This window comes from Chelonoidis abingdonii, chromosome 17 (assembly GCF_003597395.2).
Source record: "Chelonoidis abingdonii isolate Lonesome George chromosome 17, CheloAbing_2.0, whole genome shotgun sequence".
NCBI classification, from domain to species: domain Eukaryota; kingdom Metazoa; phylum Chordata; order Testudines; family Testudinidae; genus Chelonoidis; species Chelonoidis abingdonii.
In genome coordinates, this window is record NC_133785.1 from 17,980,695 (window position 1) to 18,004,276 (window position 23,582).

Consider the following 23,582-nt stretch of genomic DNA (forward strand, 5'->3'; position numbering starts at 1 on the left):
CAAAAAACTCATATGACAGTTGTACTGAATTTTAATTTCAAGGTTTGTAACCAAGTAGGAGGAACCATTCCAAGTTTGGATTCTTAATTAAGTGATCAGGCATAAGAACTAGCAAGCTTCATGGGTAGGGTGAGATAAACAACCCTCCCTAAGACATTATGAAGCATAAATGCAGCCAACTGAGCCTAATCCCCAAGGTGTGAATATCTTTGGATGCTACTAACCCCTGGAGTTACTGTACCTCCCTCACTGCAGTAACAAGAGTCTTTATTTGTGGGAAGGAATTAGGAAGCACTGCTTTGTTCCTTTATTACAGTGGAAGTTGCAGCTGGCTTCAGCAACTGTTTCTTCATTGCACCTAAGTGGTCATTTTAGCCAAGCTATTCAGAAAAATGTTTTGAGAACCACAAATTAATCTGAATATTCCCTCAGTCCACAGTTTGATACTCCACAGCATTATGACCCATCAGTTACAAGCTACTCCAATTTCTTAGAAACTTCTGTTTCATGGGCAGACATTTGCCGAGCCTGCGGAATTACAAGTCACCAATGTTTTCTTCATGTTTTTAAATTAAGATGCTTTAAAAAAAAACCACCACTCTATTCTAGTTCCTGACATTTCTCAGGTGTCTAGTTAAGCAATCTAAATTTTTAATTGTTTAAAAGACAAAAATGAGCGAGATCATTAGACCATCCGAGCAGAAAAAAAATCTAGAGTTCTTCAATACTGTAGCTCCTAGCTTTTAAGTGGTATGTGAAGTACTTGAGCAATTTCTGAAGTAGGCATTTCAAAAGGTGACCACCACTATGCTACCTCAGCACGTCTCACCCTTTCATTTTGAATACAGAGAGTCTCTCGTGCCCCAGTGTGGAGGCTTCCATATACCAACTGTTTCATTGTAATTGCCTGTAAAGGGGAAGGGAGATCAACTTTTAAAAAATATAAAATGATTATTTTAATGCATTTTAAGAATGTTCTAAAGTTACATTTCATTTAATTATTTACATATGAACATCGTGCTAGTGTAGTTTCATTTTGATTCATTCAGTCTGGCAGGGCTGTCGGAACCGCTCAGAGTAATTCCTCTTTGTGAACAACTGTTAGGGTATGTCTACACTACGGGATTATTCCGATTTTACAGAAACCAGTTTTTAAAAACAGATTGTATAAAGTCGAGTGCAAGTGGCCACACTGAGCACATTAATTTGGCGGTGTGCGTCCATGTACCAAGGCTAGCGTTGATTTCCGGAGCGTTGCACTGTGGGTAGCTATCCTGTAGCTATCCTATAGTTCCCGTAGTCTCCCCCGCCCACTGGAATTCTGGGTTGAGATCCTAACGCATGATGAGGCAAAAACAGTGTCGCAGGTATTCCTGGGTAAATGTCGTCACTCCAAACTCCTCCATGCAAGCAACGGCAGACAAATCATTTCGTGCCCTTATTTCCCTGGATTGCCCTGGCAACGCCATAAGCATGGCAAACCATGGAGCCTGTTTTGCCTTTTCACGTCACCCTGTATGTGTAACTGGATGCTGCTGACAGAACATGTACTTGCAGTGCCTACACAAAAGAAGATTCATTGCCTTTGCAAGGTAAGCAGAGACAATTACACCCCTGCAACAATCCACCGTTGCTTCCCCTCCGCACCACCCTCCTGCTACCATGGCAGTGTCCCCCCTTTGTGTGATGAAAGTAATAAAGAATGCAGGAATAAGAAACACTGAACTTTTTAAGCGAGATCAAATGAGAGGGAAGAGCCTCCAGCGCTTATAATCTCAAGGCTATGAACATTAAAGTCGGGAAGGTACCAGCGCAAGCCTCCCGCTTTCTATGATAGACCAGCAAGTACAGAAATCTTTTTTTAGGAACATAGAATGGGAGCTGATAGAGCTTCAGCAGCAGCTAGCTATGATGAGGGTGACAGTTACCCAGCATTTTGTACCATACTGCCAGCAGGAATGACTCAGGGATGCCCATTGCCCATGTTTTAACCTAGGCGCCCCCTACGCACAACTACCGAGGCCAGCCAGGAGCACTCACGCGAGATGATGACAGTTTTTCACCAGTCATTCTGTACCATCTGCCACAGAAAGGAAGGGGAAGGGATGCTCTGTGTCAGACGCCACTCCGCAGCACCCATCTACGCGAGGCAGCAATGAAGTATGACATATGAGTGACACCTGGAAAAATGGCAAGAAACGGATTTTTTCACATTTTCTTTCACGGAGGAAGGATAAATTGACTGGCGATGTACACTTCGAAACCCACTCGAAACAATGTTTTTGACACCTTCAGTCAATTGGGAAGCCTTACAGCCAAAGAATGCAAAATGCTTTTTGGAGATTGTGAGGGGACTGTGGGATAGCTGGAGTCCTCAGTACCGGTCCGATCCCCTGTTCCATGACGTACATTCCATTTGACTCTTTGGTCTTCCTGTTACGATTCTCATACACGCAGCTGTCGTGCTGAATCCTCTGCTGATGCCTTCTGTCTATCATATAGGCCTGAGAATGATTTTCAAATGCCTTTTGTTACTTTGTCTTCTGTAACGGAGCTTTGAATAGTAACAGATTTTGTCCTCGCACTACGTGATCAAGTATGCAGTATCTCCGCGTACGGTCCATGCTGGGACGCTCTTGTTTGGAATTTGGGACTGCAATTACGCCATCCATTGCTGACAGCAGCTACCATGCACTGCAAAACAATGGGCAAACAGGAAATGAAATTCAAAAGTTTACGGGGCTTTTCCTGTCTACCTGGCCAGTGCATCCGAGTTTAGATTGCTTTCCAGAGCGGTCAAAATGATGCACTGTGGGATACCGCCCGGAGGCCAATACCATCGAATTGCGGCCACACTAACCCTAATCCGACATGGCAATACCGATTTCAGCACTACTCCCCTCATTGGGGAAGAGTACAGAAATGGGTTTGAAGAGCCCTTTATATCGATATAAAGGGCTGCGTTGTGTGGACGGGTGCAGGATTAATTTGGTTTAACGCTGCTAAATTCGGTTTAAACGCATAGTGTAGAGCAGGCCTTAGAAGCACTATTATATAGTTCTGCTAAAGGGAATGGAGTGATAACCTATAATTAATATATGGGTATTGGAAAAAACACTAACAATTCTGAAAGTGTAGCATTCACTTATTACAATTGTCTTGAAATATACTTATCCTTTTAAAATAAGTCTACTCAAATCCCACTCTTGCACTCACTTCAGTGATAAATTTGCAAGACAGAATCTTCAAATTGTAAGCACTGGGGCAAGGACTCAGTCTTCCAGATATTTACAGTGCTGAGCAACAATATTTAATACTCCTCCTCCTCTTCTAGTTATTGCAAAAATTCTGCAGATAGCAAACACCTTTTATGAGAGGTCCCTAAAGCACTTTACAAAAAACTAAGTACCACAACATCTCTCTGAGATGGGAAAGAAATACCCTCCTTTTACAAATAGGAGAATGAGGCATAGAGTGGGTCAGCAACTAGCTTAAAATCTCATCAGTGGCAAAATGTGGAATAGTACCCCCACTCTCAGTCCTCTACACTAACCATTAGACTGAAATTAGAAGACGTTAACTTCTCACTGATTTATCCTTGAAGACAGACAGACAGACTTCTGAGAGGATGCCCAGCCTCAAGGTGAAAAGAATGCTGATCACACAATCAAATAAAATAGATGAGGAAAATAACACATCAGCTTTTGAAAGATATTTGCTTAAAAATGAACAATCATTTTTCAAGCCCTGGACCAATTTTGGTAAAAATATAAGAAAAAAATTAAGACTATTTTACAGCCTTTTTTTTCCTTAAGAAGCTACAGAGATGCATGTTCTCTCCCACTGAAACTCAACACTTCCAATTACTTTAACAGCAATTTAGCTCCAATCACTAGATTTCACAGTAATCCCCTTTGAGTTCTCGGAACATCTACTATGCAATCACTTTGCCTATTAGTTGAATAGCCTTTTGAGAGATCTCTCTCGCTTTTTTATGAAATATTAACTTAAAAAGCCGAATGCTACAAAGACAGTAAGGGATATGTGGTCTGTTCTGAAGCAGCAGCAAGGGGCCTAGCAATGAGGGCAGACTAATTTTATTAACTTCAGCAAAACTTCAAAAAGCTTTAGGGCTTTAATGCCAGACAGAGACGACCCCAAAAGTCAGTTTAAGTGCTGCATAAACAAAGGATTAGGGCAAGAAAAAGCTGAAGGCTCCTTGCATTTCTTGTTTATATTGTCATATGACCTAGTGGGAGTGGGCGAGGGCTGCCTCTCTGACTTTAATCCCCCATAGTGTACAGTGGCGTTTCAGTTCACTGACCTACATTACGATAATATTTTTTTTTAATTTATGGGCAGAGGTGCAGCATCAAACTCACTTAAGGACTTAAAAAAAAAAAAAAAAAAAAAGGGAAAAGAAAAGGGGGAAAAAAAGAGAGAGAGACCAGAAGTGTTTCTGGCTGGTATATTCTCCCTCTCTTACTTCAGTTAGATCAGCAGCTTAGAAAGGGATTTCACGTTCAAAGGGAACGTCTCTTTTACTCTTGTTTTATGGGTTAGTCCAGAGGACACAATAGCATTGATTTTATGAAATATCCCCTCCTTCTTCTTGGTTTTTGTGTTTGCAGAAAAAAGTAAATAGTACTTTATCATCATAGGTGAAGTGTGTGCGTGTGTATGTCTCTCCCACACACGCGCACACTCTAATACCAAGTGTACACACACACACACACACACACACACACACACACACACACACTCCTTGATCTAAATACTATAATATTATATCTGCAACTCTGTAGTTAAGGTTATGTATGCAGGCATTCAGTGCAAACCCATAATTTAACTCCAGGAAAAATAATTGCTAGTTCCTCTCAAGAGGGGAATCTGGTAACTACACTGTCAAATCTGCCAAACCATCCTCATTTATAGGGTGACACAAACAAATTCACTGTCAGCTGAGCATCCTCTGAAGCAACTCATTGTGGACATTTGGAGGGCAAACACAGCCCATGCTTTTATCCCCCATCCCTAAAGAACCCAGGGGAGCAGGACAGAAATGGATGGAAGAAAGAACAAAGGGGGTTGTTGGAATGAGGGGCGGGAAATAATGAGAGAAAAGCTGGGATCAAGAGAAAGCAAGAGAGTGAAAACATTGAAGGTTCAGATAGCTAGAAGGAGACAGATATTTTTCTTTTCTGATTTAGCCTAACGTGACTGAAAATGTGATAGCAAATTAGTCTGAGGGTTTCACAGATCCTGGGAAAAGACTGAAGAAGGGATACACTGACAAGTTAGGAAAAATGGAGAATGAGAAAGAAAAGGAAAAAAACGAAATGAGGCTCTAAAAGAGGAAAGATTTATGATTAGAGTACATTTGTTATTTTGCAGAAAGTTCACTTTAGACAACATTGTAATCTTGAAGTTAGTGGCAGTCTGGCTATTTCTTGCAAAAAGTTTCAGAACATGTTCCCAACTCTGGAGCGGAAAAAGGACAGGGCAGATGCTCCCCACAGCAAGTGACACTCTATGGATGCTACAGATCCTCCTCCTTTTCTTTTTTAAAAAGTTGATACACATGTATTAGAGGAAATAATCCTACACTGGCCCTTGAGAGGATTGAGGAGATGGGAATTGACAGGGATTTCCAGATATAGAGTCTAATTTTTTTATTCCCAAAATATGGTTTTGGTTTTATTATTGTGAACCAGAGGAATTACTCAGAAGAAAAAAAGTTTTTCAGTCAGCAGGGTCTTTTCCTCATTAGTTAATGTCTATAACAAGGAACCAAAAATAAGTTAACATAGGCAGAAAAGGAAACAAAACTCACTGCTTAAGGATTCTAACCTGTTCTGTGAGCAATTTGTTTGGAGACCAACCTTTGCAAAAGTATTCTCCTAACGCTGTCTCCCAGACAGACAGGCAATTTAACTTCTCCAGTCCCCTTGTATCCTGCCACAGTTGTTTTAGTCAAGAGAAGAACACACAAAAATTGTGTTTTCAGGTGTCTCCCTTGTAACTCTGAGAAGATCCCAATCTCAGGCATATTTTTCACATCCCATTCTTTGCATTCCACACCCTTGAGAGGACTAGCATCACGACACCCATCCTCCTGACTCTGTCCCAGTAAAGTTGGACAGGATTCCATTTGTTACCTAAACCAGCCCGAGGGGCTCAGTGCTACTGGACACTTCCTCCTAGGACAAGCACCTTGCCATGACATCAGTATGAGCTCATAAACTTTAAGGCCAGAAGAGATCATCATCATCTAGTCTGACCTCCTGCACATCACACGACACAGAACCCACCTACTCCTGGAATAGGCCCAGAACCTCTGGCTGAGTTATGGAACTCCCCAAATCTTGATTTAAAGACTTCAAGTTACAGGAAATTCACCATTTACTCTAGTTCAAACCAACAAGTGACTCATGCCCCATGCTGCAGATGTGTCCCTATGGGTGCTCCACTCTAGGTGGATCTGCGCCTCTGTACCTCTAATAGGAGATTTTAGGTAACAGTGTCTGTTCAGCCCGCACACGTTGTCTCCCTCCCATGTGGTCTGCCTCAAGGCTATCTATTGCTGCGCAGGCGAAACGCCTTCAGTTCCTTCTCTACTGCAGAGCCCCTTGTCGAGAACTCCAAAGCAGAGGTGAGGAGGGCGGGTTACGGAGCACCTATAAGGACTCATCTGAAGAATTGTTGTACTGCACAAGTGAGTAACGATGCAGTGTGTAATGATGCAAGCCTTTCACCTTCTTAGGGAGAATTGGTAGCACAACCAACATACTCTTATTAAGTTCTTGGAATAGCTTAAAGTCATCAGCCAGTGATGGAGGAGGGGACACCACTACTTCGTCTGGTGTGAAAGTGGAAAATTTTGCTGGTGGGGTAGTTCGCACCTCTAGTCTGGCCTTCTGCTCCTTGAAAATTTCTTCCTCTGGTTCTGGGGCCCTGGACACCAAAGCCATAAGGGGATGTCTAGTGGATCCCCTATGGGAGATACTCAATGCCCAAGAAATAGGGGGCCTGTGGACTGTCCACGGATCCCAGTATGGTCACTGGGAGGGAAAGGAATAGGTGGTGGTACACAGAGTTAGTGGCAGGGACGGTGTAAGAGGAGGAGAAGGCAGGAAACAGAAAGAAGGCCAGGGTGGGGCAAATATCACCAGAATTAAGGGCAATGTGGATGAGGAACCTAGATTTTTGCTGGAGGGTGGGGGATGGGATGGGAGATTGGGAAGAAGAAGAGGAGTAGGCAGAGGTGGTGGGAAATGCAGAGAGATGAGGACAACCAGGAAAGGTAAACGGGGTGAAGGGAGGAGGAAGAGAAGAGATGTTTTGATGGAGAAGAGAGATGTCTAAGAGCCATGGGTGAGCAGCAGATGGACAAGATTACCAAAGATCTCCCACGAAAGATTTAAAAAGTATGCGCCCGGCCCTAAGGCTGACCTGGCTGTGAAGACTCTCCGCCATCATAAATGAGGCCTCACCAACAGCAGTCCCCAGTGGTGGTGAGGGGATGGATCAGACAGAGATAACAGTGTGTGCTGTTCCTTGCCCCAGTGTCAAGGCCAAGCTCGCTCGGAAGGGCTCCCTGTCATAGGCAAGGCTACCCCAACAGCAGCGCCTGTTAACTATCTCAGTGCCTTGGCTGGCAGCTTATTGTCATCATAAAAGAAACCTAATTTCTGCACTGATGTTGGCAACTTTTCACTTGCTTTCTGGATCAGTTGTGAACATGAGGTGACAATCTCTGTTTCCAAAGCAAGAAGAGGACACTATCCAGGTCAATTTCCATCAGCCCCTAGCATTGCCGCACTGAGGGATGGGTTTGTTTGTACAGCACGCCACATGCTGTTCTAGAAAGATACTTCTAAATTCTTGATGCTTTTAAAGTATTTTATAGTTATTCCTTAAACTTCTCTGGACTCTGTGTGTCATTTAGAGCCACTGAATATTAACTACCATACATACAGGTACCACTGACCACATCAGTCATCTTAGACAATAGGATTCTCTAACAAAGATTTAAATTAATAATCTTTCACACAGCTATGGATTCTAGCTCATTTTATACACACAGAACAGCTTATACACTCAATTTACTATAAGAGGTCTTTGCCACGTATTATCTCTGGTGCTGTGATGTACTCAGAACGCCAGTCCCATGTCAACTCTTTCTGGTTCTGCCTTCATATCTGAACATCAGCCTGTCTTAATCCTATGTAGTTAAAACAATCCCTATCACATTTTTCATTCTTATCTTTATAGGGAGAGCTGGTAGTGAACTGAACACTAAGAAGCTGCCAAAGCAGATGTCATTGGGACTGGGCACAAAAAGAGAGCTGGGCTCCCTTAATCTAACACTTGGCACCAGTGGCCCATGCTCCCCTCATGTGGGGCAGGAACCAAGCCAATTTACCCCTTCTCTTAAGCCTTCTCAGCCCCAGCACCTGGGGCCAATTGCCTGTACCTGCACCATCTGAGTGCATCTGATCGGACTGGAGGTCCTTCAACTATGGGCGGGGGAGTGGAGAGGGGAAGAGAGCTAGGCTTGACTGGGTCATCTCATGACGACCACCCCAAACCCAATGTTCTATCACCTCTTTGGGATAATGAATTTCTCCTGCTGTTAGCTAATGTAATTTGTCCTGTACGTCAAGTGGTAGCAGTCTGTGCTACAATGCTGAGAATCTAAGGTTCAAATCCTGGTGATGCTATAGGATTCAGGTGGCTGTAGCAGTTACAGCTGAACAATAGCATTTGACTGTTTTACTTTAAAAAAAGATCGAGAAAATTACATTTTAAAAGGTTAAAAGTATGTTATTTAGGTTGCAAATCTAACACGCAAAAGTTAAGAAATGTTAGATGTCCAAGGAACCTTAATTTTAACCTCCTGCTGGATATGCCCTATGATACATTCTTTAATTACATGATCACATACTATTTTCTCCACAGGTTGCCTGTCTTATTAAGCGAATGGACATTTAAGATTTCATGGGACACTAATTCTGCCATTTCCTAACTTTCAAGGGCTTTAATTTGCAACTTAAATAATGTTTTTGTAATATGCTTTTATATTCAATGAATAAAATGCCTTATCAAATGCTTTACTCTCAAATTAATTCATCCTCACATGCAACTGTGACACAACCTCAAAATTCAAGTGCAGCTGTCTATACCCTTGTAAGACCCCAAAACACGTCTGTATTTTAAAATTATAAAAAATAACCATAGGTGCTACATAAACCTTTTAAGATTCTACTGCCTCGTCATATGGAGCATGTAATTTTTGTTGCATGAGTAAATTATCAGTTTTTCATAAAAGCCAGTGAGCTGATTTTGTGCCTCTGATGGTAAATTTGTCTCAAAAATTTACTAAGGCTGTGTTAATCTATGTATTGTAAAACATCATTCTTCCCCTTTATCAGTGATCACCACCACCATTTTCCTCTCTGGCATTATTTAACAAAGACGGCTTTTCAGTTTAGAAGTTTATTACCACCACTTGCCCAACCTTCACAAAACTCCTCCTGCTCAAAAACAGAAAAAGAGCCAACAAATAAACACATTTTTTATATTTATATTTTACGGTGCATTTTTACCACTGAATGCACTATGCATTTTTTATTCACCTGATTGCCTTCATCTCTGTGTTATTACTGTATTTAGCATACCATCAGCAGCCAAGCAGAACCAAACAACTCCATGTTCAGACTTCAAAGCAGGTGAAACATTAATTGTGGCGTCTGCATGTTTACAGTAGATGGAGTGACGTCTACCAGTTCTCCCAGCAAGAGTCACAGAAGGTTCTGCAGACAGCTCAGGTCACTGCTGTGCTTGCAGACATCACATACCAATTATGCATCACCATACGGTTTGTTCTCATGACTTATTCTGTGTATATCCTGTCTTCATGCCATATCAGTCATCTGGATTTAGTCTCCGAAGCGCACCACTACCAGACTGATGCCTGCATTTGAATCTATTGCTCAACTGTATTCTAGTTGATCTCCGAAAGGAATATTGCATCCTGGACATTAGCCTTAAAAAGACTATAAAAAATCCTTAATTAGGAGTAGGCAAGAAGTGGGAGTCTTCAGAGGACACCTCCAAAGCACACTTCCCACGATTCTTGAGGACACCACTCCCTTGAATCGCTTCCCTGCAAAAGATAATTTTGGGAACACCACTGCTGTGGGAAATACTCTGTATGCCCAATGCAGAAAATGGTGCTATGTCAAGCTGTTCTCTCATGATTGTCCATTCATTCCAGACAGCTCAGCTACTTTCTTTCCATATTGACTAACGGTGCCTTCAAACTAAGCCAAGTACTGCAGCATGCTGGGCATCAGGGCTGAGAAGGCAACACTGGATGTTACCCTGTCATTCGTGGGTAAATTCATTTTCCTTTGCTCACATCCAGTTCTTCATATTTCCAGCAGGCTCCCTGCTGAAGCACGTCGCTTAAATACTGTAAATTTGAAACATCCATTGTCAATTAAATGTTGCTATTTTTATCAATTTAAAAATGTAAACAACATTTACATGGGACAGTTTGTATGAAAATTAATACTCATGAATCAAGTTTCAATCAGAAAACACAAACTGTCATATGTATGATTTTTGCATTTTAAAATACCTGGGTCAAGAATAGATTTCTTGTAGGAGGAACTATCCCTTCCTATATTGTATACTGTTGGTATTCAACAAATTAACAATAAATTATAATATTTCCCCATTTCTCTCTTCTGTGCCTCTTAAGACTTTACACTGGATCCTATCAATCACCATATTATCTGAGCACCACCTATTCGAAAGGCCCTCAAAAGCTATTAAATAAGGGATGCACACAGAAGCCTTCCAGGGATCCAAATGTCATTTTGAGGACATGCCTATTCAGAGAGTGAGACTCCATTGTATGGGTGCTGCCATAGCAGCAGTTTGAGTTGCTGCTGTACCACTGTGGGGAGAGAAGTCGTTAATAATCGTTGTTTCCTGCTCCATCCAGACCCCAATGAAGTGCACTGAATTTCTGATGAAGTCCTAAGAATTCCTTCATCTTCTGCTCCGCCTTCATCTATCCTCAAAGATCTTATTTTTTCTGGCTGGGGACTGTTTCAAATCATGTCAACAACACTCAAACCTCCAAAATGAATAAAATAAAAAACCAACACAACCCTCCCCCCCCTCAAAAAAAGGTGCTGCTTTCTCCTTCTTCCAGGGACTGAGCATGTTATCTACATGATCCCCTCAAGCCCCAGCAGTATGAAAGTACAAAGCATTAGCCAGCCAGCAACCAGCCGAACTCAGGAGCAGCACACATAATGAATAAAATTGGAATCTTCCATGACTATAATGATACATAAAAGGCTGCAAGAAGCAAATGCCACTCAATGCGAACCAAGTCTAAAACAGACACAAATAATCAGGACGAAATTTAAGGATAAGAACGGAAAATGCACACTAGAGAATGAATTCTCCTTTTGGTTTTAGAGGACTACAGATAAGTAATGACTACCTAGCACCTTTGGGGCTGTGTAGGCAGGGTGAGTACCTTCTCATACAAAGGACTTTATATTATGGTTACATCAGGAAAATATCCCTGCTGAAGTATGTGTTTATTTTCACTAAACAAGTCTGAAACAGCAAGAGGTGCAGCTTGTGCTTTGCAAACAAGGTAGAGGGTTTTCCCCTTTTGTTTCTTCCACTGAGTTGATTTACGAGCATCCTCCACAATGGACCCAGCAACCACCACCACAGGATAAATCCTGTTTGTGAAAACATTTTCAGAACAGACAGCATATCTGAGTCATGCAAGAAATCATAACTTGCTTCTACAGTTCACCTTTCACTCAAAACTCATTGCAATGAGCACCTACGTCCATGGAAACCCATAAAGCAAAGAATGTGAGAGTTTTATCTCAAGGGCTAACTGTTTCATGTATCAGATTGGAATTGGCTAGAATGACTTTAGGGGTGGGGGGAATCCCAGTAGAAAGGTAGTCCGATATTGGGACTCTGTACAGTTTGCCAGTCTCTCCAAGTGAGTGATATTACAGCAAGCAGATGCCATGGACAAAACTGACAAAATTATAGCAAGTATGACTAGCAGTTATATGACTGAATGGGAAGACTGTTGGACTCGGGGGTTGGCTCTGTCACTCTCACTGTGGGAGACTGAGTAAATCACCTCTCTATCCTTCAGTTTCCACATTTGTGAAATGGGATTACTACTTTCCTACCTCACAGGAAGGTTGCAAAAATGAATGTCAGTTTCCACCACAGCTGGCATTAGGAGAGGGGATGTCATCTGAAGTATCAGATAATTGATGACAGTCACTGCCAATCTTGATGCCTCAAATATATCAGACTTGATGGACGAACTGTCTGATCCAGTATAGTAAATTCATGTTCATCCAAATATTCCATTAGGCACTGGTCATCATAGATTATGAAAATAAGGAATCCAATACAGAGGTACCAATTTCTCCCTGAGCTAGCACTAAAGCCATGGTTTCATTCCCTGTTGTTTCATTACAGGTTCCTGCATCTTTCTTCATATCAAATGACCCTGGCAGTAACTGTGGCAAGATTTTCAGCTCCTGCTCCTACCGTTTTGTTTGTATAATTCACTTTGTTGTTGCCAACACAGCTCTTTTGCCTGCTAAAGATGCCTTTGTCTGAAAGAACAGTCGGACAGGTTAACATGTATAGCAACAGCGGATCCTCCAGCACAAGGGTCATTGTCCCTCCTTATATGTAGTCCTGCAGAAAAAGACACCGATCATAGAAACTGAACAAGACATCTTTTCACAACTGATTAAGTTCAACAAGTACAGCCAACCCGAAGTCTAGACACACTTATTTTAGTTTAATAGTAGTTTAGTTGGTTTATGTTAAACAGATTTCTGATCAATTTAAATTAAGCCAGAAAAAACCTGGTTTAAACCAAAATAAGAGTGTTCACATGCCCTTTTGCATCAATTTAAGAAAATCAGATTAAAACCACAAGATAAAGTTAACGTGGTGCGATTTTCTGATGTAGAGAAGGTCTGGGCGAGGCCATTATCTCATTGCTGATTAACTGAAAATTCTCCACTATAGCCACGAGTCTCTCGGACACCCATCGCCCACTCATCTGAACATCAAAACACCACTGACTGACTCAGACAGGAGGTGGCCTTTTGGAAAAGAAGTTACCAAAATGTTCCTCTGAACTAGCTATAAGATACTACTGTGGTGAGCGCTGGACAGACCCTAGACATAAATAAATTACTAAGAGTGGGAGAAAGAATAGCTGAGGACACGTTTCAGACATGTAACGTTTACGGTTCATTCACTAATCACAATAGGAAGTCTTTAACCCTTTCACTTCCAGAGCTCCACTGTACTTGCTATGTTCCTCCTGCTTGTAGCATTAAATTGACACGATACAAAATGATAGATAATGTAGCCAGTACACTGAGCAGCACAACAAGAACATTCAATACCCAGATGCATATGCAATATTCACAACCCTGAAGCAGTTCAGCAGAGCCAGTAACATTATGCAGGGATTTAAAGAAACAGTGCACAAGCTAATTCAGAGAGCACGGGGGGGGGAGTGGGGGGGGGAGTGGAGGGTTTGTTGTTTTGTTTTAACACAGTGTTCTCTCATTTGATGATTCCACCCTTTTTGAAGTGGTCAGAATGCGTCTCCTCTGCTGTCAGATAGCTTAAAAGCTATGAGGAAATGCCACTGTATCATTCAAGCTAAATTCATTAAAAATAAGTCTGAGGATGCTGGAGACTTAATTAATTTACAGTTCTTACTATTTCATAAGTGCCCTGAAATTAATCAGTAGAAACAAAGAGCAAAAGCATAAATACCTGATTTCTCCTGGGTTAACTGGTCATTAAACTGTTGGGGGATTTATTTTAATTCCAACAGCAAACAGGGGGCTAGGGAGCATCCACATTAGATTACATGAGTACAACATTTTATAAGTGGATACTACCGAATTTCACTACAGTGAAATTCGGTAGTATCCACTTATAAAATGTTGTACTCATGTACAGGAATTGGTTTATAAAACCAATTATAAAATGTTGTACTCATGGTTACAGGAATTGGTTTTCCCCCACTGAAACAGGAAAGCCAAACACTACATACCCCAGCCTTCCTCTCTCATTCCCAGACCTTCAGGAAGTTATGAAGCTAATTTTCCCTAACAGTATTCTCAGGAGGGAAAGTTAACTTCCCATAAAGGTAAAATTATTATTTTTGTGCCTCCCCAGAGAAGGTGAGGAGAGGGGCCACCAACTTCCTAGCTTTAGCAGAGAGAATGAGTTTTTCCTGCATCAACGCCAAGAACAGACACCCTAAATTCAATGATCCTAATCTCTGGCTATCCATCAGCAGCAGGGTGGGACCAACTGATTCAGAATTTCTATTAACTAGAGACTTTTTTTTTTTTTAGTATACAAAAAAAGGCATTGCACCACCAATTGATTCCTGCTGCTCTCCACTCACCAAAATGTTCCATTTCATTCTATTCCCTCAATATGAAGCCCTAAGTACTTCCCCAGCAGACCCATGGTAATTGGCACCGTCCTCTTCCCATCAACTCCCCAAAGGCCTGATGTACTCCTCTATCTTTACACTCAGCCTATACTATAGTAACATGTTCTGCCATATTTTTTTGGCATATACTGGGGAAAAATACTAACTCTGAATGAAACACTGTTCCACAGTAACCAGGATCAGAATGATTTTTTTTATCTATATGCCATTTAGTATACACAGGCCTAACACAGATGATGAGTTGATGATTTTACAGTAGATCCTCACTTGTAAAACCAATTGGTGTTAGTAAAGAGAGTGATTAATGCCCCCATTTTCTACAGCTTTTGTGACCGTTCCACGACTGGAAAAAGGTAAGACATCTGTCACCCATCCTAGCCCACAGTAGTGCTGTATTAAAAGTTACAGGGATATCTGCTACAATTCACTAAAGATATTAGATTCAGAGATTACTACGCTGGTCAAATAATTTTAAAAAAGTAGTCACTTGTCTGTTATTGATTCATATTATTCAATTATTTACAGAACTGGCTGGATAGAGGAATATATGGTAATAATTTTACAACTAATGAGACAAAATTCAATAAAATTATTCATAAAAATTGTATGACCAGCACTGAAAATTGTGAGATACCAGTTAGTCCAGGGGTTCTCAAACTGGGGGTAAGGACTCCTCAGGGGGTCGCAAGTTTATTACATGGTGGTTGTGAGCTGTCAGCCTCCACCCCAAACCCCGCTTTGCCTCTAGCATTTATAATAGTGTTAAACATATAAAAAAGTGTTTTTAATATATAAGGGGGGTTGCACTTAGAGGCTTGCTGTGTGAAAGCGGTCACTGGTACAAAAATCTGAGAACGCCTGAGTTAGTCAAAGCGTACCACAGATATTCACTGTAGCTTCTGTGAGTACTACATAATTGTTCAAACTATTTACCAAAGTACTCACAATTCCCTCTGTAACGTAAGGGAAATAATAATAAATACTGAGCAAAGAAAGTTAATCTGAATCCAGATCACTTCAGTTTAAAAAAAACAAGACAGTATGGGCCGCCCTAGTTTGCACTAACTCTTGTTCTCATTAGTCTTGCTAATATCCACATTCAAGCAGAAAAGTCACAGACAAGCCAGGTTTCTCTGGCAGATACCAATGCTAGCGGCAGTAGGAGCTTTGCATAAATTGAAAGTTCTACTAGAAGTGAAGGAAGTCATTTTTAGAGCTGAGAAAAGGTGCCAGAGCGTCAACAGAGTATAAATGGAACAAGACAGAACTGAAAAACTGGTATTAAAATGTACAGATGTGACAAACACAGTATAGCAAATCCAAATTTCCCCAAAGATGGGCAGGTAGGGTGCTCTAGTTTGGGATTGCCATTATCTACTGGTAAGGAAGACTAGCTATTTGAGAGGAATGAAATGCACACAGACCTCCAGGTCAAGATTTTGAATAGTAACTAGTGATTTGGGGTTCCCAGCTTGAGATGGCTCAAAAAGGACCTGATTTTCAGAAAGTGCTGAAAACTATATTCTCTGAAACCTACACTTCTTCAAGGAATATCAAGTTGGGCACCCAAAAACTGAGGCATCCAAAAAATCACTAGTCGTTTTTGAAAATCCTGATCTCCAGATTTAGTAACGAAAGCATGGGGGAGAAGCAAAGTGTCCCTGGAAAGCAGCAGCTACAACAAGGAAAATACTACAAAATACTTACTTTTACAGAGACATTTGATGTCTCAGGGCTTGTCTACACTACTGCTTAAGCTGATGTAAGCTCACGTCACTCAGGAGTATGAAAAAGCCACCCCCCAAGCAATGAAAGTTACATCGACCTAAGCACCGTCCACACCAGCACTAAATTGGTGGGAGAGCATAGCTTCTGCCTCTTGGTTGAGTTGGAGTAATTATGCCTATAGGAGAGCAATCTCCCGTTGGCATAACACGTCTTCACCAGATGCACTACAGCGGCACAGCTGCATCAGTGCAGCTGTAGCATGGTACCATAGACTAGCCCTCAGAAAGAAAAGGGGAGGAGAGCATTACAGATGAGTAACAACTAATTGCTTGTTCGGATGTAACTAATAGTGCTTTAAAGAAGAACCTCATTAATATGCACCTGCTGCAGATTACAAAGTAAACAAACAAACAAAAAATTCTGTACCACAAAATGCACTGTGACATTTATTTTCATAAGTGTTTAGTTCTTCATATAGAAATGTATTGTATAGCATCTCACTACAGCAGTGTGCTAAGAAACAGGGCTGAGGCTGCTACAGACTGTTTTGTTAGAATGATCAGGTTTTTGTATTACGAGAATAAAAATTAACAATTCTCTGCTACAGTATAAGTTAACAATACAATAATGCTTAGCAATTATATCACCTTTTACATTTTCAAAGCACCCTGTAAACACTACTGGTTAACATTTACATTAATACTGTTAATAAAAGGGTAACTGATTAAGAATGTATATAATTACATTTCTAGAGCTCCTTTCACTACAAAGAATTCCAAAGTGTATTACAGGCATTATACACAAATGGTTAGCCATACATTACTGAAATGCAGTCACAACTGAGGTAGACCACCAAAGCAATACAACAATAGTTTAATACAGAAAGTGAAGAAAAACAACATACTGGAAACTAAAGAGTCTGTAAAAATAGTCACAATGTAATTACCCAAATTAAATCTTTGTCAGGACAAATTTCTTTACTCTTGCAAAAAGTCCCAGGTATTCTTTAATGATGGGTTGTGTTTGCACCGTGGCATAGCTTACCATATGGTGTGTATGACGAGCATAATATATAATATTCAAGGCACCAGGTACTCAGTGACAGGCTTGATCTAAGTCCTGTGGCAATGTTTCTGTATATTGTAGCACACCGGTGCAGACAACAGGAGATTCTGTGGCATGTTGAGATAAATTTTAATCACTGAGGTTTTTATTTAATTGAATATGAAAAATAACAACACAATCAATAGTGTTCTTTAACATGACATTAATTTCTATCTATTTTATGCTGCCTCTACATTTTTAATATTCAATGTACTGCACAATTTTGGACTGAAACTATAGAGTAACTGTACTATACATGCTAGAGGAAGCAGAGGGTTTGGCAGCTGGGTAGAGGAGCGTTGGGGCTCCTGAGAAAGTGTGGGAGGCGGTTCGAGTTTGTGGACAAACACACCAGCTAAATTGTTAAAATGATAAATTGTGAAACAGTTAATGTTGACAATGAAATTGAGACCATTAAATTTCTAACTTACACCCCCCCACAAAGGGATAGTGCTGTTAACACCCTTCGTAAAGGCGACGGTTTTTGAATGACCTCAAGCTCAGACAGGAAATACTCGATCAGCTATGTACAATCTTTCCCGGGTTTTCTTTGCAAACAAAAGGCCTCCAAAACTAAATTTTTAAAAAACAGAAGCAGGAATTATGGAGCATAATTTGGTGGAAAATTCCACAGTACCGTGGTATACTTGCGATCCAGATCACAACACAGACTAATTTTACTTTGGCAGCATAAAATACTAAGAAATATAGCTTACCCTTTCCACTTGTCCTTCCTTATGCTTCAATTTGTACACTTTCAGCTTTGGAAGAAAAGTCTCAACGTAGTTCTTGTCTTCCACCCCTTGAAGCAATATCCCATGGAACGCCAACCTGCAGGTGTTTCCATGAATATCAGTATCCAGCTTGGAGCCAATCACAAGGCAAAATTTAGGACAAGTGACAGGCTTTTCAAACTCCAGTAAAGCCCATTGTTGCCTCGGAAGCTGCCCTTCTCCTGTTTGGTCATTTTCCTTGTTTTCCTCCGAAGATTTTGAGCCCTTGGATAAGTATTCCTCTTGATAAAGATATTCCTTTTCAAAATCAAAAGCATTCTCCAGGGGTTCTTTGCTGAAGTCAGCAGGGGCTGGGCTGAAAAACATCACTTTTCCCATGACTGTTTCATGACCAACTGTGATGTGAAACTTAGCTTTGGTCTGAAGAGCACCACGGAAATACTGGATTTTCTTCAAGGAGATGACAGCAGCATGTATGGTCTGGAGAGATTCTGGAGTACAGATCAGACCTCGTTCTAGCAGCTTGGGATCAAACTGGGTCACACAGATGCCTACTCTGTCACCCTGCATGGCATAAGTTACAGGAGTATGGAACATCTGCATAGATTTGACTTTCTTTGTCACCTGTTTAGGAGGAAAGAAGAATAAGAAAAGTAACTGTATTTGTATTTAACTGAATGGAATGAGTGCCAAATCACAGTGTATCAAGCCCTGGCTCTCTGTTAAAAATTCACATTGTCCAGAAGAGACTGAAATTTAAAAAATGGAAAACAATCAAATTAAGAATATATTCACAAAATTATCTAAAAGGAACCCTGATATGATTCTCCCAAAGAGTTTTATTTTCATCTTCTAGAATGTAAAATCATCAATGCTCGGACTATCTATATGTGTGCCAACTCTGCAGAAATGGCTACCAGAAATCAGCAAACCAATGAAAATTTGGTAATGCATAAGTCAGATGAAAAATCAGCTATTCTATTTCCATTTATTATAAGAAAGTGATAATCTAAGATATCATCAAGATGAATAACAGCCACCTATGTAACTACATAAAATTATTTTCAATACCATCTTTTTCCCTTACCCACCTCTTGTTTCATGCACTCATTTATTGTATCATATTAAATCAGATTGTAAACTATTCGGGGGCAGGGGCCCTCTCTTAATATGTATTTGCACAGAGTCGAACAGTGAGGTCGCAGAAGGTTCCAGAACAATACAAACAATAAAAGCACACTGCCAGGCAATTGTCTGCATTTATCTAATAATAAATATTAATGCACACATTCATGCATACCAGTGTACAAAGCCCCAAATCAGTTTGAAATAAAAATATACATTCAACCGGACTAACTGCAAAACAATTAAAATAAGCCATAGCTCTAGTTTTAAATATTAACATTTATTCTAACATGCACATGGACTGCTCTAGAATGCTGTGCAGGTAAGGCAGTTTGCATGAGAATCTTATATTAACACATATGGTTAGCACCTGAAGACAGGACCCTTTAAATAACCTCTGAAATTTAACTGGAATCACTCTCAACTTAATTATAGAATATCCACATCCAAACTCTCTAACCGGATTTAGTCATGTAGTAAATAAATTATAATAGCAGCAATCATATTATCTTCTATCCAAGTTTTTGTGAGCGTGCGCACACCCACTTTAGTAAAGGTTCATCATTCTTCACAGCCTGTGTGAAGTATTATTACATCGATTTGACAGCTGGGGAAACTGCGGCACAGAGAGGTTACATGATTTGTCGAAGGTCATGACAGGCCAATGGCAGAATCCAAAATGGAACACAAGTTACTATGGACCTTATTAGCGTTTGGAAAACCATTCACTTGTTCTGATTCCATCCCATGAACCAAGCACTTCACAATACCATCTCTCTAAGGTCCTCAAATTTCCATACTTGATTATGGTATATTTTACTTTTATATTAACACACACATATATATGCATATTAATATATCATATTTAGTATTTTTAACATTGTTCAAGTTTTCCCCAAATCCACAACGAAAAGCCACAAAAGAAGGCAGTGAGACAAAGATTTGACTATGCATCTCTACCCCGATATAATACGAATTTGGATATAACACGATAAAAGAGTGCTGGGCGGGGGGGAGGGCTGTGCACTCTGGTGGGTCAAAACAAGTTCGATATAATACTGTTTCACCTATAACGCGGTAAGCTTTTTGGCTCCCGAGGACAGCGTTATATAGGGGTAGAGGTGTATTTGGAAATAAATGTTTCTTCAACAAATATATGAAGATGCTCACTCCAAGAGTTTAATGCAAAAAGGTGCTGGAAATTCCAGATTAAACGCTGCAGCTAAGAGTTTCTTGAGTCTACAGCTTTAGCGCTCACATTAAAGAAGATATCCCTAGAAACATTTCTGAGAAATAAACAGTGGAGTTAGTTTTATTGAAAACATATTTCAAGTCATCTACCGCTGGGGGTGTTCCCCTTTACTCAGCTGATAACGCCATCGTACTCACTGACATTCACACACAAAGGGGCTATCCCACTCACTGAGGGTTTTCCCTGAAATTATTAGAGGACACTAGTATCAGAGGGGTAGCCGTGTTAGTCTGGATCTGTAAAAGCAGCAAAGAATCCTGTGGCACCTTATAGGCTAACAGACGTTTTGGAGCATGAGCTTTCGTGGGTGAATACCCACTTCATCGGACGCATGCATCCAACAAAGTGGGTATTCACCCACGAAAGCTCATGCTCCAAAACGTCTGTTAGAGGACACTATATGCCTTTATACCGATGTCCTCCACTGCTAATGAGTCACTGAACCACTGCCACCTATGTCTCAGAGATAGCTTTTTTTTTCCTGGTTCTAAGATTGACTGGCAGGAGTGGATACTCAGACAATGTTCAGCAGATTTCATTTCATGTCTAGTACTTAGCACAAACTCCAAAGTGCCTAAAAGAGAGGTCACTTCTGCAAATGAGTCTAACGGTCTGTATTGCAAGAGTGCAACAGGTGAAAGCTACTTCCATAAAACCACTCAAACAGCAAAAATCTTCCAGACAGCGTACCAGACTATGCAGTGACACCAAGAATCCATTCCTACATTTGAAATCTATACAAAGTATCTGTCTAGCCACTATCAGAAGCAATCATTCTTATGGGTCATATATACTGCTCCATACAACAACAAAAAAAGTCACTTTTTTTTTTCAGTTGAGTAAACAGGCAATGCTAAGAGGAGATTTTTCAAAACCAACAGGAAAATAGAAACAATTCCCCATCACACCAAGACCTCATCAGTTAGCAAAGTGAACTGAGCAACCCAATCCTTCTAAGCAGGGTTTCAATCTCAATTTTAGACTGGCAGCTAATCTTGTATGGTGTCCTTATTAATTGCTTACTTCTATTGGAAAGTGCTGAGTAGAGTAAAGAGGGCTGGGGGCATTGCAGAGGAGAAGGAAGAATGACTCACATAGAGGAAAAGGGGAACTGTGGAAACTCAGACCAAAATAATGGAAAAGATGCAAGTCCTACGGCCCTAATTTTGTTTGGCCAAAATCTTCAGCTGCTGGGAAATAAGAATCCTCTTAAAATAGCTCAGTCATGAATGAAAAAAAGAAGTATTAGGATACTATTCCCTTTTAAACAAAGCAAAAACAGAAAAAAATATAGCAGACAAGCTATTGGGAACCACCTAAATTATGTATCATCTCACCCTTGGTTGGAGACATATTCATACACAGAAAGGCCATTTGCAAGCTGCACGAAGATTAATATTGTTTGGGCGCACTGGATGCCTGGCTTCTAATCAAAAACAAAAGTAACAGCCCTTTTCAGAGTAGGAAACGTCATTGTTGCAGCCCTTTTCAAATCAAATATCATATCTATGCCTGTGTGTTTCACTGTACTACATAGGATGTGACAGGGAAGAGAGATCAGAGTATAAATGTAAGTGAGAAACCCCTTCATTAAAAAGGCTAATGACCTTAACTGCTGTTTGCTGGAAACACTGTAAGTAGTGATATCAAAGCCCATGCTAAGCTCTACCCACTATTTTGCTTTCAAACATTTTTTGCACAAGTCATGTGCATAGTATCCCTTCAGCCAAGCACCCCAGACAATGTTATCTATCTAGCTGGGCTAACAGGAGAAGACCTAGCAATTATCTTCTATATCCTTCACTTCTACCCTTGATAAGTTTTCACCTATCCCCCATCATTCCTGGTTGCTATCTGTACCCTCCTTTTTCCCTTACCCACCATCTCCCTCTTGTTTCCACCACAATCCTATTTACAGCACAAATGCCGAGGACAAGTAATGGCGGGAAAGATGGGCAGCAATGTATACAGTTACCGTCAGTTAAAACACAAAATGGTTTTTGAAGATGTAAGTTCAGAGCAACGAGTCCACATCACAGAATTTGAAAATAGCACCTCATGTTACCAATTCATACCACCTTGGAAAGAAAAAGTCCTTCAATCTCTCATGTGGCAGCACATCTAGAAGGCTCACTGTCTTTTACAGCAGTGGACAGAGAGAATGGACTTAAGAGAGCTCACCTGGTATTCTTCTATCTCTTTCATTTCCTGTGTTCCTCGACACAAAAATAACAACTGAAGCTTGTAAAAGAGAATCATAACTGCATAAATTTATGCACTGAAGTCACAATATATTAGAATCTTCATTGTTTTATGAAGAACATTCAGATTTTAAATATCCCATTTTTAAAAAAAAAAATTTAAGCATTTAAGAGAACATTGACTAGGACTTTTTGTATATTTTTTTCAGTCTTTGTAAAACTCTTACAAGTTAATCATCAGAAGCATCTTGCAGGGGATTCCAAATAGTACAGAAAAAATACAGAATAAAAATTGCAGGAGTGGGAAAAATTACAATTTGCCTCTGTGTACGTAAACTATATTAACTTTAGATTAGATATATATATTGTGACAAAGCTCCAACCTTGTCCCTGTGGGTCCCGCGCTTCTAGGAGGTTTATTCTAGCCTCAGGGCTCACTGCAACCCTCCACGTAGCCCTTCTCTCTCTAGGGCCAGGATTACAGTCTACTGAGCCCCTTTCATCATAAGCCAGCAAGGAGGTTGGTGAGAGAACTCCCACAGTCTGCGTTGTCCTTAGGGGCTTATTTCACAACAGTTTAGCCTCCTGTCCTAACAGGGCCTGACTTCCCCTCCTAGGATGTGTTTCTGTAGTGGCAGGTTGCGGGGAACCCGGGTCCACCCTCTACTCCGGGTTCCGGACCAGGGACCCTAATGGCAGCAGCAGCTGACAGCCAACCTTTCACTGCCAGAGTTGCTACATTTCCCTGGGCCACTTCCCCATAGCTCTCCAGCTTCTCTCTTCTTCACCCTTACCTTAGGGCTTGAGAGTGTCTTCATTAACCAGCCCTTCAGTCTCACTTCCTCTCCTCTGGCTCCCTGCCTCTCTTC

General features: G+C 40.7%; 1 protein-coding gene across 3 annotated transcripts in view; it reads right to left on the bottom strand.

Annotated features, from left to right (window-relative positions):
• The window catches only part of EEFSEC (eukaryotic elongation factor, selenocysteine-tRNA specific), a 180,281-nt gene that overhangs the window by 52,993 nt on the left and 103,706 nt on the right, over nt 1-23,582 (bottom strand). For all 3 annotated transcript variants that reach the window (XM_032802737.2, XM_075073364.1, XM_075073362.1), the window contains one exon: nt 18,118-18,759. In XM_032802737.2, the coding sequence (XP_032658628.1) occupies nt 18,118-18,759 (642 nt within the window). The remainder of the gene's footprint in view (nt 1-18,117; nt 18,760-23,582) is intronic.